This window comes from Carcharodon carcharias, chromosome 4 (genome assembly GCF_017639515.1).
Source record: "Carcharodon carcharias isolate sCarCar2 chromosome 4, sCarCar2.pri, whole genome shotgun sequence".
In the NCBI taxonomy this organism is placed as follows: Eukaryota; Metazoa; Chordata; class Chondrichthyes; order Lamniformes; family Lamnidae; genus Carcharodon; species Carcharodon carcharias.
In genome coordinates this window covers 195,865,226-195,878,839 of record NC_054470.1, presented here as the reverse complement: position 1 = coordinate 195,878,839, position 13,614 = coordinate 195,865,226, and the positions used below count along the sequence as shown (strand labels likewise).

General features: G+C 45.0%; 1 protein-coding gene across 1 annotated transcript in view; it reads left to right on the top strand.

Moving 5' to 3' along the window:
* Positions 1-13,614, top strand: part of LOC121276826 (coiled-coil domain-containing protein 152-like) — a 150,786-nt gene that overhangs the window by 96,762 nt on the left and 40,410 nt on the right. Inside the window, exon 7 of the mRNA XM_041185369.1 lies at positions 1,115-1,217. Within this exon, the coding sequence (XP_041041303.1) occupies positions 1,115-1,217 (103 nt within the window). The remainder of the gene's footprint in view (positions 1-1,114; positions 1,218-13,614) is intronic.

Below are 13,614 nucleotides of genomic sequence, written 5' to 3'. Positions count from 1 at the left end.
CAAGGGATCTGGTCATCACTGGCTAGGCCAGCAATTATTACTCATCCCTAATTGCCCTTGATAAGATTATAATGCACCACCTTCTTGAACTGCTGCAGTCCATCCTTAACTGGCAACACATCCTCTAGTCCAAACCCTCACTTCTTCCATCACTAATTTACTGTGCAGTTTGTACTACCTACATAAATTGCACTGCATAAATTCACCAAGGTTTCTTTGGCAGTACCTGCCAAATCTACAGCCCCACCACTTAGAAGGACAAAAGAAGCAGGCGCATGGAAATACCATCACCAAGTCCCCCTCCAAGTCACACACCATCCTGACCTATACATATGTTCTCAATCATTTCTGGGCCAAAATCCTTTCAAATACTAAAGCAAAAGCAAAATACTGCAGAGGCTGGGGGTCTAAAATAAAAACAGAAAGTGCTGGAAAAACTCAGCAGCTCTGGCAGCATCTGTAGAGCGTGAAACAGAGTTAAAGTTTCGAGTCCGTATGACACTTCTTTGAAACATAGAAGGGTTCTAAAGAAGAGTCATATCGGACTCAAAATATTAACACCGTTTCTGTCTCCACCGATGCTGCCAGACCTGCTAAATTTTTCCAGCACTTTCTGTTTTTTATTCCATTCAAATACTGTCATGTTTGTTTAGTCTCTTTGCCATGACATGTGAAGCTCTTGGTGATGATTGGAGAGAGGTGAGAAGAAATTTTATAAATACAAGTCTTGTCTTCTGCCCTTTATTTCCAAGACCTAGGATGGCCAACTCCATTAGAGCGTGTCAAGGCATATCCTCTCAAATAACTGAAGAACCAGAATGTAAAAGTGAAGCAGGACAGTACGAGAGGGAATACATTTTTGTTTATAATGAGCAGTAACAAGACTTGCTAAACTGCAAGGCTACAAAATTTGACTCTATAGCTGAGGCAGCCGGCAGCACATGAGCCGCTTGGTCCTAGATAGCAACCAAGGTAATGAGATGGCAGCACCAAATATACATGCTGCCCATCTCCAATTGAATCAATTTGAGCAGGTCACGAATTGTGACCCCTGTGCCCAATGAATGTCAGAGATGAATTTTTAGCCCTGAGCCTCATTACAATATGTTTTCAGGAGAACAAAGAAAATGTTGAGAAGCTGCTGTTAGAGATGAAAACAATGGAACAGGAGCACAAGGTGGAGTGTGCAAAGATTCAGCAAGACCTAAGCAGAAAATGTGAGTATTTAGTATACTATCAGCAGGATACAGAAAGTCAGGGTTTTCTGTTCGTGATAACCAGCCCAAAGCACTCCTGCCACTAACTTTAAAAGGCAAACAAATCCATGCACTGAGCATCAATGATCCCTGCAAATGTTCTTTTTTGTGCCTGACCTGTGTATTTCATTGCATGGTACCTTCAAATTTGCAGCCTTGCACAACCAGTAACTTAAGAAAACAGCTAGTGAGTAAAGTATCTTTACAATTGCATGTACAAAGCTAAGAGGGAACATTGCTAAGCGCAACAAAGGAAAACCGTGGGGTGGATTATTATGGAGGGGTGGAGAGCTCACGCCCCACCCTCCTCCCCACTACCAGAAGCAAAATCGGTGTGCAGCCTACCTGCTCCACGCTAGCCTGCTTCACAGCCATAAAGCGATGCGGGTGAGTTAAATAGGCAGCCTGTGGGGCTTCCATCCCTCACGGAGAAGGAAGTCCTGCCCTTTGGAGCTGCCGGACAATCTGATTGGCCAACAGGTCCATTAGTCCTGGCAGTGCCAAGAGCGCATTAATGGCCGCTGCTGGGACTGTAACGGGAAAGCAGAATAAAGCCCAACGGACCCCTGGAAACAGGTAATTCCAGGGTCTTGGGCAGACAAAGTTTGGACTGGTTAGGGAGCAGGGCAGGGGATGGAGGTGGTGGCTTTAAGGCACCAGCTGGGCAGGAAGAAAGGGGGCGGTTCTATTTTAGGGGGCCATCCCCCAATCTGCAAAGGACTGCCTTGAAGATAGAACACCCCCTTCCTTCCTGTCCTTTGAAGAATTTGTTTACAAAATCGAGCTGCCCATTTCTGCCTGACTGCCCAGGCCAAATGTTTTATGGCATGGGTAGCATATTATCAGGGTCAATTGACTTGGTAACAAGCTGAATTGATTCTTGGTTATTTACTGAAATATGCTGAGCAGGCTGCCAATTTTGGTGCACGCCCAACCCCTCCATATTAAAGGGGTGATCTCGGGAGTGAGCAGGGAGTTACTGGAGTGGGCACCTGCCCTATTTTGCATGCCCTCCTGCCAAAAATACACCGGTGGGGGCACATAAAATGCAGCCCTGGATCACAGTGCTGGTAATCAGCAATCTTAACACTACGTGCGACAAGAATATGGGATAATATTAACTCAGAAAACTGGGCATCCATGAGGTGCTCTGGGCCATCAGCAGCAGCAAAACTATGCCGTCACAATCTGTAACCTCAGGGTCTGCATATCCCCCGTTCTACTATCATTGTCAAGCTGGGTGATCAATCCTGGTTCAATGAAGAGTGCAGGAAGACATGCCAGGAGAAGCACCAGGCATACCTAAAAATGAGGTGTCAACCTGGTGAGGTTACCACACAGGACTACTTGCATGCCAATCAGTGGAAATAGCAAGTGATAGACAGAGCTAAGCAATCCCACAACCAACAGATCAGATCTAAGCTCTGTAATCCTGCCACATCCAGTCGTGAATGGTAGTGGACAATTTAACTCACTGAAATATCCCCATTCTCGTAGATGGGGGAGACCAGCACATCAGTGCAAAAGACAAGGCTGAAGCATTTGCAGCCATCTTCAGCCAGAAATGCTGAGTGGATGATCCATCTCAGCCTCCTCCAGAGGTCCCCAGCATCACAGATGCCAGTCTTCAGTCAGTTTGATTCACTCCACCTGATATCAAGAAACGACTGAAGACACTGGATACTGCAAAGGCTGTGGGCCCTGACAACATCCTGGCAATAGTACTGAAGTCTTGTGTTCCAGAACTAGGCACGGTCAAGCCAAGCTGTTCCAGTACAGCTACAACACAGGCATCTACCCAGCTATGTGGAATATTGTCCAGGTATGTCCTGCCCACAAAACTCAGGAGAAATCAAAAATGCTGGAAAAACTCAGCAGGTCTAGCAGCATCTGTGGAGAGAGCAACAGAGTTGACATTTCGAGTTCATTTGATCCTTCTTCAGAGCAAAGACAAGGGCAGCATATGTATGGGAAGTTCCCTTCCAAGCACCATCCTGACTTGGAAATATATCGCCGTTCCTTCACTGTTGTTGGGTCAAATCCTGGAACTCCCTCCCAAACAGCACTGTGGATGTACCTACTCCACATGGACTGTAGAGGTTCAAGAAGGCAGCTCACCAGCACCTTCTCAAAGGCAATTAGGGATGGACAATAAATGTTGGCCCAGCCAGTGACACCCACAACCCTTGAAGAAATAAAACTAAAAGAAGGCATGCATGGGAGAAATGGATCAGGGTTTTACATCTCCACCGCAGCATGTCTCCCCCTGGTGGATGTAGTGAGCCATTTAAATCTCCATTCACAGAATTACCTGGAAAAACTCAGCAGGTCTGGCAGCATCGGCGGAGAAGAAAAGAGTTGACGTTTCGAGTTCTCATGACCCTTCAACAGAACTAGGCCCTAGTTCTGTTGAAGGGTCATGAGGACTCGAAACGTCAACTCTTTTCTTCTCCGCCGATGCTGCCAGACCTGCTGAGTTTTTCCAGGTAATTCTGTTTTTGTTTTGGATTTCCAGCATCCGCAGTTTTTTTGTTTTTAAATCTCCATTCAGTTCTGCAGGACTGTAATATCCCAAATGGACTGGCAAGGCTGTAAAATCCTGGCCATAGATTTGTGAAAAACAAGTTGTGCCTGACCAAGTTTTTTGAGTATTGATAAAGGAAATGCAATGGTTGTTTAGTATATGGATTTTCAAAAGTATTCATCAAAGTGCTGGCTAGGAGTCTTGTTGATTCTATTTTCAAGTATCAGAGAAAATGTTGTAATATGGGTAGGAAGTTGGCTAAAGGATCGAAGGTGAAGTAGAGCTTAATCAACTGGAGGGATGTTAAAATAATTTTTCTGGTAATGTTGTGACAACATATTGGCATGGATAGAAGATTGGCTAGCCAACAGGAAACAGAGAAAAGGCATAATTGGGTATTTTATTGGTTGTCAGGATGTTATGAGTGGTGTGCCGCAGGAATCAGTGATGGGGCCTCAACTTTTTACAATTCCTATAAATGACTTGGATGAAGGGACCGAAGGTATGGTGGCTAAATTTGCTGATGACACAAAGGCAGGTAGGAAAGTAAGTTGTGAAGAGGACAAAATGCACCACACCACATGGACTGGGATGGTAGGATTGTCATATGAAGAGAGATTGGGCTTACTAGGCCTGAATTCACTGGAGTTTAGAAGAATGTGAGGAGATCTCATTGAAACATATAAAATTCTGGCAGGGTTGGACAGACTAGATACAGAGATGATGCTTCTTCTAGCTGGGGGATCTAGAACAAGTGGTCACAATCTCAGGGGGACAGATAGCTGAAGATGTGAATCCAAATGGTGTGTTGCGTCCCTGGTGCCAGGGTCAAGATTGTCAAAGGGCGGCTGTATAGCACCCTGAGAAGGGAGGGTGAACAGCCAGCAGTCATGGTCCACATTGGTACCAATGACATAGATAGAAAGAGAGATATGGTCCTGCAATCAGAATTCAGGGAGCTAGGTAGAAAATTAGCAAGCAGGACCTCAAAAGTAGTAATCTCCAGATTACTCCCAGTGCCAAGCGCAAGTGAGCACAGAAATAGGAAGATCAGACAGCTGAATGCTTGGTTGGAAATCCGGTGCAGGAGGGGGGGGCTTCAGATCCTTGGGACATTGGGACTGGCTATGGGGGAGATGATGCCTGTACAGGCTGGATGGGTTTCATCTGAACAGAGCCAGGATTGAGCTCCTTGTGGGGCATGTTGCTAGTGCTGTTGGAGATGTTTTAAGCTAATTTAGCAAACGTATGGGAATCGGGAGATAACGTCAGTGATGACTACCAAGCTGCACAGAGTGTTAGGAAGGATGGATAGCACTAGAGTAGGAAAAATTAAGTTAATAGATTTGGCCAGAGTAAATGAGAAAGTGATAGCATCTAAATCATGATTACTTTGCATGCATATGAATACACGCTGTGTGGTAAATAAGATTGGTGATTTACAGGTGCAGGAAATATGATGTTGTGGCTATAACAGAGGCCTGGCTCAAAGCATAGGACTGGGTATTAAATATTCCTGAGTACAAGGGGCTGAATTTCTCCCCTTTGGGGGTGTTGTGTGGGGGCGGGCGGGAGTGAGCACAAACCTGATCAGCTCCCTCGATTGGGTGCGCGCTGCCATTGCGCGTGGGCGGGCCAGTTAAGGCCTGCCCAGCATGTTGCACACCCGGAAGCGCTGGGCAGTGGGGAGGGTGAGATTCCCTGAGCTGGGACCTCGCTCTTTCACTCATGCTCACGAAAGAGTGCCTCAGGGAGATTAGTTTAAGTTATGAAAAATTAAATTAAAAAATAAAAAAACTTTAAGAACAAGTCCCCTCATGTGAAACTGTCACATGAGCTGGGACATGTCCATTAACTTTTTTCAAAATTTTTTATTCAATTAATAAACCTTTCATGAAACTTCATCCCGCCTGTGGATTGGGACATTGAGACTGACTGTGGGGGAGGTGATGCCTGTACAGGCTGGATGGGTTTCACCTGAACAGAGCCAGGGCTGAGCTCCTTAAGGTTGGACGGACAGCATTCTTAACAACTTTAATTACTTTTTAAATGGCCTTAGTAGGCCTTCGACAGTTCGGCGGGCGCACAGTCAATGAGGGCTCCGCCCCTGCTCACCAACTGGAAATTTTTTACCAAGGTGTTTGGGAAAGATAGAAAAGGAATAAAAGGAGGAGGGGTGATGCTATTGATCAAGGAGAGCATTGCAGTGCTGGAGAAAGTGCATGACCCAGAGGGGTCAAGGACAGAAACTATTTGGCTAGAGCTGAGGAACAAAAAATGTGCAATTAAATTTCTTGATATAGATCTATAGATCACCAACTCGGGGGATGGATGTAGAGGAACAACTTTGCAAGGAAATTACAGTGAGGTGAAAACTTATGGAATAGCTATAATGGGGGACTTTAATTATCCAAGACTGGGATAGTAGTAGTGTAAAGGGCAGAGAGGGGCAAGTGGTAAGGAAAATTTTCGGTAGCAGTATGTTTCCATTCAAACAAAAAAGGAGGCTCTGCTTAACATGGTTCTTGGAAACGAGGTGGGCCAAATAGATCAAGTGTCAGTAGGAGAACATTAGGGGACAGTAATCATTCTATCATAAAGTTCAGGCTGACTATGGAAAAGGACAAATAACAGCCCAGAGTAAGAAAAATTAACTTGGGGGAGAGAAAACTTCAATGGGATAAGAATAGATCTGGCCTGAAAAATTGGAGTCAAAGGTTGGCAGGAAAAATGTAGCTGATCAATGAATCTCTTCAAAGAAGAAATAATTCAGGCACAGTCAAGGTATATTCCATTGAAATGGAAAGGTAGTTTAAACAAATCCCGAGCTCCCTGGATGACAAAGGAGATAGAAATTAAGATAATGAAGAAAAAGTGTGCTTACAACGGATACGAGAAGTAAACTACAGCTGAGAACTATGGATGACCAGAGATGACCAGAGAACCAGAGAACCATGGATGAGCAGAGATATTCAGGTCATGATGAGAAGGAAAAGAGAGGCTTTTAGCAGGTACAAGGGAAGTAAATCAGCGGAGACATTAGTGGAGTTCAGAAAGTGCAGGGCGGAGCTTAAGAAAACAGTTAGGAGAGCAAAGAGGGGATATGAGAAAGCTCTAGCTGGTAAAAGGAGGGAAAATCCCAAGATATTCTATAAGTATATTAATGGGAAGAGGATAACCAGGGAAAGAGTAGGGCCCATAAGGGACCAAGGGGGCAACCTATGGGTGGAGCCAGAGGACATCGCTAGAGTGTTGTATGAATACTTCACATCCGTCTTCACCCAAGAGAGTGAGGATGAAGGTATTGAACTCGGGGAGAGAGACTGTGATGTTCTTAAGCAAAATGATATAGGGAGTGGCAAGGTATTGGAGGTGTTGGCAGGCTTAAAAGTGGACAACTCTCCAGCTCTGGATGACTTGTGTCCCAGACTGCTGAGGGAGGCAATGGAGGAGATCACAGAGGCTCTGACCCAAATTTTTAATTCTTCTCTGGCCATGGGGGAGGTGCCAGACGACTGGAGAAGAGCTAATGTTGTTGCGCTATTTAAGAAGGGTTGTAGAGATAAGCCAGGGAATGACAGGCCAATGAGTCTCACATCAGTGGTAGGGAAGCTAGTGGAGAAAGTTCTGAAGGAGAGAATCTATCTCCACTTCGAGAGACAATGTTTGATCAGGGATAGTCAGCATGGCTTTGTCAGAGGGAGGTAATGCCTAACAAATTTGATTGAATTTTTTGAGGCAGTGACCAGGCGTGTAGATGAGGATAGTGTGGTTGATGTAGTTTATATGCATTTCAGCAAAGCCTTTGACAAGTTTCCACATGGGAGACTTATAAAGAAGGCAAATGCACATGGGATACAGGGTAATTTGATAAGGTGGATCCAAAATTGGCTTAGCTGTAGGAGACAGAGGGTGATGACAGAGGATGACAAGAAACCAGTGTCCAGTGGCATTCCATAGGGATCTGTGCTCGGTCCCCTATTATTTGCCATATTTTTATAAACGACATAGATAACTATGTGGGGGGTAGGATTAGTAAGTTTGCGGATGACACAAAGATTGGCTGGGTGGTTAACAGTGAGGTTGTGTGTCTTGGGCTACAGGAAGATATAGACAGGATGGTCAAATGGGCAGATAAATGGCAGATGGAATTTAACCCTGAAAAGTGTGAGGTGATACACTTTGGAAGGAGTAATTTGACAAGGAAGTATTCAATGAATGACATGACACTAGGAAGTTCTGAGGAACAAAGGGACCTTGGCGTGTGTGTCCATCGATCTCTGAAGGCAGAGGGGCATGTTAGTGGGGTGGTGAAAAAGCATATGGGACACTTGCCTTTATCAATCAAGGCATGGATTACAAAAGTAGGGAGGTCATGTTGGAGTTGTATAGAACCTTGGTGAGGCCACAGCTGGAGTACTGTGTGCAGTTCTGGTTGCCACATTATAGGAAGGATGTGATTGCGCTGGAGGGGGTGCAGAGGAGATTCACCAGGATGTTGCCTGGGATGAAACATTTAAGTTATGAAGAGAAGTTGGATAGACTTGGGTTATTTTCGTCGGAACAGAGAAGACTGAGGGACGACCTGATGGAGGTGTACAAGATTATGAGGGACATAGACAGGGTGGATAGGGAGCAGCTGGTCCCCTTAGTTGAAGGGTCAGTCACAAGGGGGCATAAGTTCAAGGTGAGGGGCAGGAGCTTTAGGGGGATGTGAAGAAAAACATTTTTACCCAGAGGGTGGTGAGGGTCTGGAATGCACTGCTTGGAAGTGTGGTGGAGGCAGGTTGCCTCACATCCTTTAAAAAGTACCTGGATGAGCACTTGGCACCTCATAATATTCAAGGCTATGGGCCAAGTGCTGGTAAATGGGATTAGGTAGGTAGGTCAGGTGTTTCTCACGTGTCTCTGCAGAATTGATGGGCCAAAGGGCCTCTTCTGCATGGTGTGATTCTGTGAGAACCAGGGTGAATACAGAAGGTTTAATGGGGAGGTGAAGAAACAAATAAGTGAAGTAAAGAGAGAGTATGGCAACCACAGTGACCTGAAAGAGAAACTCAAAGTGTTCTATAGGCATATAAATTGTAAAAAGGTGGTGAAAGGAGAAGTAAGGACAATGTGGGACCAAAAAGGGTATTTACACATGGAAGCAGAGCATATAACTGATGTATTAAATGAATAATTTGCACTTGTCTTTACCAAGGAAGAAGATGCTACCGAGGCCATGGTAAAAGAGGAGGTATTTTAGACACTAGAAGGGTTTAAAATTGAAAAAGAAATGTTGGGTAGGTTATCTGTATGTATTTTTTATTCATTCACAGGATGTGGGCTTTGCTGGCTGGGCCAGCATTTATTGCCCATCCCTAGATGCCCTTGAGAAGGTGGTGGTGACCTGCCTTCTTGAAAAGCTGCAGCCCATGTAGTGTATATACACCCACAGTGCTGTTAGGGAGGAGTTCCAGGATTTTGACCCAGCGACAGTGAAGGGACGGCGATATGTTTCCAAGTCAGGGTGGTGAGTGACTTGGAGAGGAAATTCCAGGTGGTGCTGTTACCATCCATCTGCTGCCCTTGTCCTTCTAGATGGTAGTGGTCATGGAACTGGAAGGTTCTGTTTAAGGAGCCTTGGTGAATTCCAGCTGTGCACCTTGTCGATGGCGCACACTGCTGCTACTGTGCATCGGTGGTGGAGGGAGTGAATGTTTGTGGATGTGGTGCCAATCAAGCAGGCTGCTTTGTCCTGAATGGTGTCAAGCTTCTTGAGTGTTGTGGGAGCTGTGCTCACCCAGGCAATTGGAGAGTATTCCATCACACTCCTGATTTGTGTCTTGTAGATGGTGGACAGACCTTGGGAAATCAGAAAGTGAGCCACGCATCGCAGGATTCCTAGCCTCTGACCCGCTCTTGTAGCCATAGTATTTATATGGCTAGTCCAGTTCAGTTTCTGGTCAATGGTAACCCCTAGGTTGTTGATAGTGGGGGATTCAGCGATGGTAATGCATTGAATATCAAGGGGCAAAGGTCAGATACTCTCCTGTTGGAGATGGTCATTGCCTGACACTTCTGTGCAGAAATGTTACTTGTCAACACATTTGTCAGCCCAAGCCTGGTATTGTCCAGGTCTTGCTACATTTGGACATGGACTGCTTTAGTATTTGAGGAGTCGCGAATGATGCTGAACATTTTGCAATCATCAGCGAACATCATTACTTCTGACCTTATGATGGAAGGAACGTTATTGATGAAGCAGCTGAATATGTTTGGGCCAAGGACAGTATTCTGAGGAACTCCTGGAGCTAAGATGACTGACCTCCAACAACCACAACCATCTTCCTTTGCACTAGGTATGACTCCAACCAGCGGAGAGTTTTCCCCTGATTCCCGTTGACTCCAGTTTTGCAAGGCTCATAGATGCTACACTCGGTCAAATGTGACCTTGATGTCAAGAGCAGTCACTCTCGCCTCATTTAAAGTTGATAAGTCACTGGGGCCAGATGAAATGCACCCAAGGATACTGTGAGAAGTGAGTTTGGAAATTGCGGAGGCACTGGCCATAATTTTAGTCTTCTTCAGACTCAGGAGTGGTGCCAGAGGATTGGAGATTTGTAAACCTTACACAATTGTTCAAAACAGAGTGAAAGAGGATGAAAGAAGAAAAACTCTGACAGAGCTTAATCCCTCTTAATATCCTAATCAATTTATACTCTTGCACTATGAAGAGAACTGTAAACATTTTCACGTGAGCATAGGCAGGTTAACAGCTCAGATAGATTGATATCAAATGTAATTAATATTACAAAAACTGACGGAACACATATTGGAAGGATTATAATACTAGATAATAAAACTTTAATGAGTTTAAGATAAGAGCGAGTGTAATTTGTTATATTTATTTAAAAAGGCATTTTTATAAATAGAAAGAAAAATAGAAACAAAAATAAAGAATAATGCTGAAACTATAAATCACAGAACCACAGAATCATAGAATCACACAGTGCAGAAGAGACCCTTCGGCACATCGAGTCTGCACCAACACGTGAGAAACACCTGACCTACCTACCTAATCCCACTTACCAGCACTTGGCCCATAGCCTTGAATGTTATGACGTGCTAAGTGCTCATCCAGGTACTTTTTAAAGGATGTGAGGCAACCCGCCTCCACCACCCTCCCAGGCAGTGCATTCCAGACCGTCATCACCCTCTGGGTAAAAATGTTTTTCCTCACATCCCTCCCATGACTTCCTGCCCCTCACCTTGAACTTGTGCCCCCTTGTGACTGACCCTTCAACTAAGGGGAACAGCTGCTCCCTGTCCATCCTGTCCATGCCCCTCATAATCTTCTACACCTCGATCAGGTCGCTCCTCAGTCTTTTCTGCTTCAACAAAAGCAACACAAGTCTATCCAACCTCTCTTCATAACTTAAATGTTTCATCCCAGGCAACATCCTGTTGAATCTCCTCTGCACCCCCTCCAGTGCAATCACATCCTTCCTATAATATGGCGACCAGAACTGCACACAGCACACCAGCTGTGACCTCAACAAGGTTCTATACAACTCCAACATGACCTCCCTACTTTTGTAATCAATGCCTCGATTGATAATGGCAAGTGTCCCATATGCCTTTTTCACCACCCCACTAACATGCCCCTCTGCCTTCAGAGATCTATGGACACGCAAGCCAAGGTCCCTTTGTTCCTCAGAACTTCCTAGTGCCATGCCGTTCATTGAATACTTCATTGTCAAATTACTCCTTCCAAATTGTATCACCTCACACTTTTCATTTATCTGCCCATTTGACCATCTCGTCTATATCTTCCTGTAGCCTAAGACACTCAACCTCATTGTTAACTACCCGGCTAATCTTTGTGTCAACCGCAAACTTACTAATCCTACCCCCCACGTAGTCATCTATTCATATAAATGACAAATAACATGGGACCGATCACAGATCCCTGTGGCATGCCTCTAGACACTGGTTCCCATTAACTGAGGCATCCTTCTGTCATCACCCTCTGCCTCCTACAACTATGTCAATTTTGAATCCACCTTATCAATTTACCCTGTATCCCATGTGCATTTGCCTTCTTTATAAGCCTCCCATGTGGGACCTTGTCAAGGGCTTTGCTGAAATCCATATAAACTACATCAACTGTACTACACCTGGTCACCTCCTCAAAAAATTCAATCAAATTTTTTAGGCATGACCTCCCTCTGACAAATCCATGCTGACTAGCCCTGATCAAACCTTGCCTCTCCAAGTGGAGATAGATAATCTCTTTCAGAACTTTCTCCAATAGTTCCCCTACCACTGACGTGAGACCCACTGGCCTGTAGTTCCCTGGCTTATCTCTACAAACCTTCTTAAGTAGCAGAACATGTTCCCTCTAGGGTGATAGGAAGGAGAAACAAGCCCAGAGAACCATGGATGACCAGAGATATTCAGGTTACGATGAGAAGGAAGGGAGAGGCTTTCAGCAGGTACAAGGGATGCAAATCAGCAGAGGCATTAATGGAGTACAGACAGTGCAGGGTGGAGCTTAAGAAAGCAATTAGGAGAGCAAAGAGGGGATATGAGAAAGCTCTGGCTGGTAAAAGTAGGGAAAATCCTAAGATATTCTATAAGCATATCAATGGGAAGATTGTACAAAAACAATAGGGTAATTATATTAGGTGATTTCAATTTTCCCAATATTAATTGGGATAGACATAGTGTTAAGGGCTTGGATGGAGTGGATTTCTTGAAATGTGTACAGGAGAACTTTTTAGGTCAATATGTAGAGGGTCCAACAAGGAACGGCGCAGTGCTAGACCTAATTCTGCCGAATGACCCCGGACAGGTGGCTGAGGGAGTCGTGGGAGAGCATCTTAGCGATAGTGACCATTAGCTGTTCTCCAGCCCTCTGGCACCTCCTCAGAGGCCAGACAGGAATTAAAAATTTGGATCAGAGCCCCTGCGATCTCCTCCCTTGCCTCCCTCAGTGGTCTGGGACACAAAGCATCCGGACCTGGAGATTTGCCCACTTTTAAGCCTGCCAACACCTCCAATACATTGTCACTCCCTATGTCAATTTGTTTAAGAACATCGGAGTCTCTCTCCTCGGGTTTGATACCTTCATCCTCATTCCCTAGCGGTGTCCCCTGGCTCCACCCATTGATTGCTCCCTTGGTCCCTTATGGGCCCTACTCTTTCCCTGGTTATCCTCTTCCCATTGATATACTTATAGAATATCTTGGGATTTTCCCTACTTTTACCAGCCAGAGCTTTCTCATTTCCCTCTTTGCTCTCATAATTGCTTTCTTAAGCTCCACCCTGCACTTTCTGTACTTCACTAATGCCTCTGCTGATTTGCTTCCCTTGTATCTGCTAAAAGCCCCTCTTTTCCTTTACATCGTAACTTGAATATCTTTGGTCATCCATGGTTCTCTGGGCTTGTTACTCCTTCCTATCACCCTAGAGTGAACATGTTGAGCCTGTACCCTCCCCATTTCCTTTTTGAACACCCCCCCCGCCCCAACTGTTCCTCTGTAGATTTCCCCACAAGTAACTGTTCCCAGTCTACCTTGGCCAGATCCTGCCTTTTTTACTAAAATGCACTCTCCCCCAATCCAAAACATTTTTTTTTCAACTTGTCGATTTCTTTGTCCATAACAAACTTAAACTGTATCATGTTGTGGTCACTATCGCTAAAATGCTCCCCCACCACCACCTCAGCCACCTGTCCGGCTTCATTCCCCAGAATTGGGTTCAGCACTGCACTGTCCCTTATTGGACCCTCCAAATATTGACCTAAAAAGTTCTCCTACACACATTTCAAGAAATCTACTCCATCCA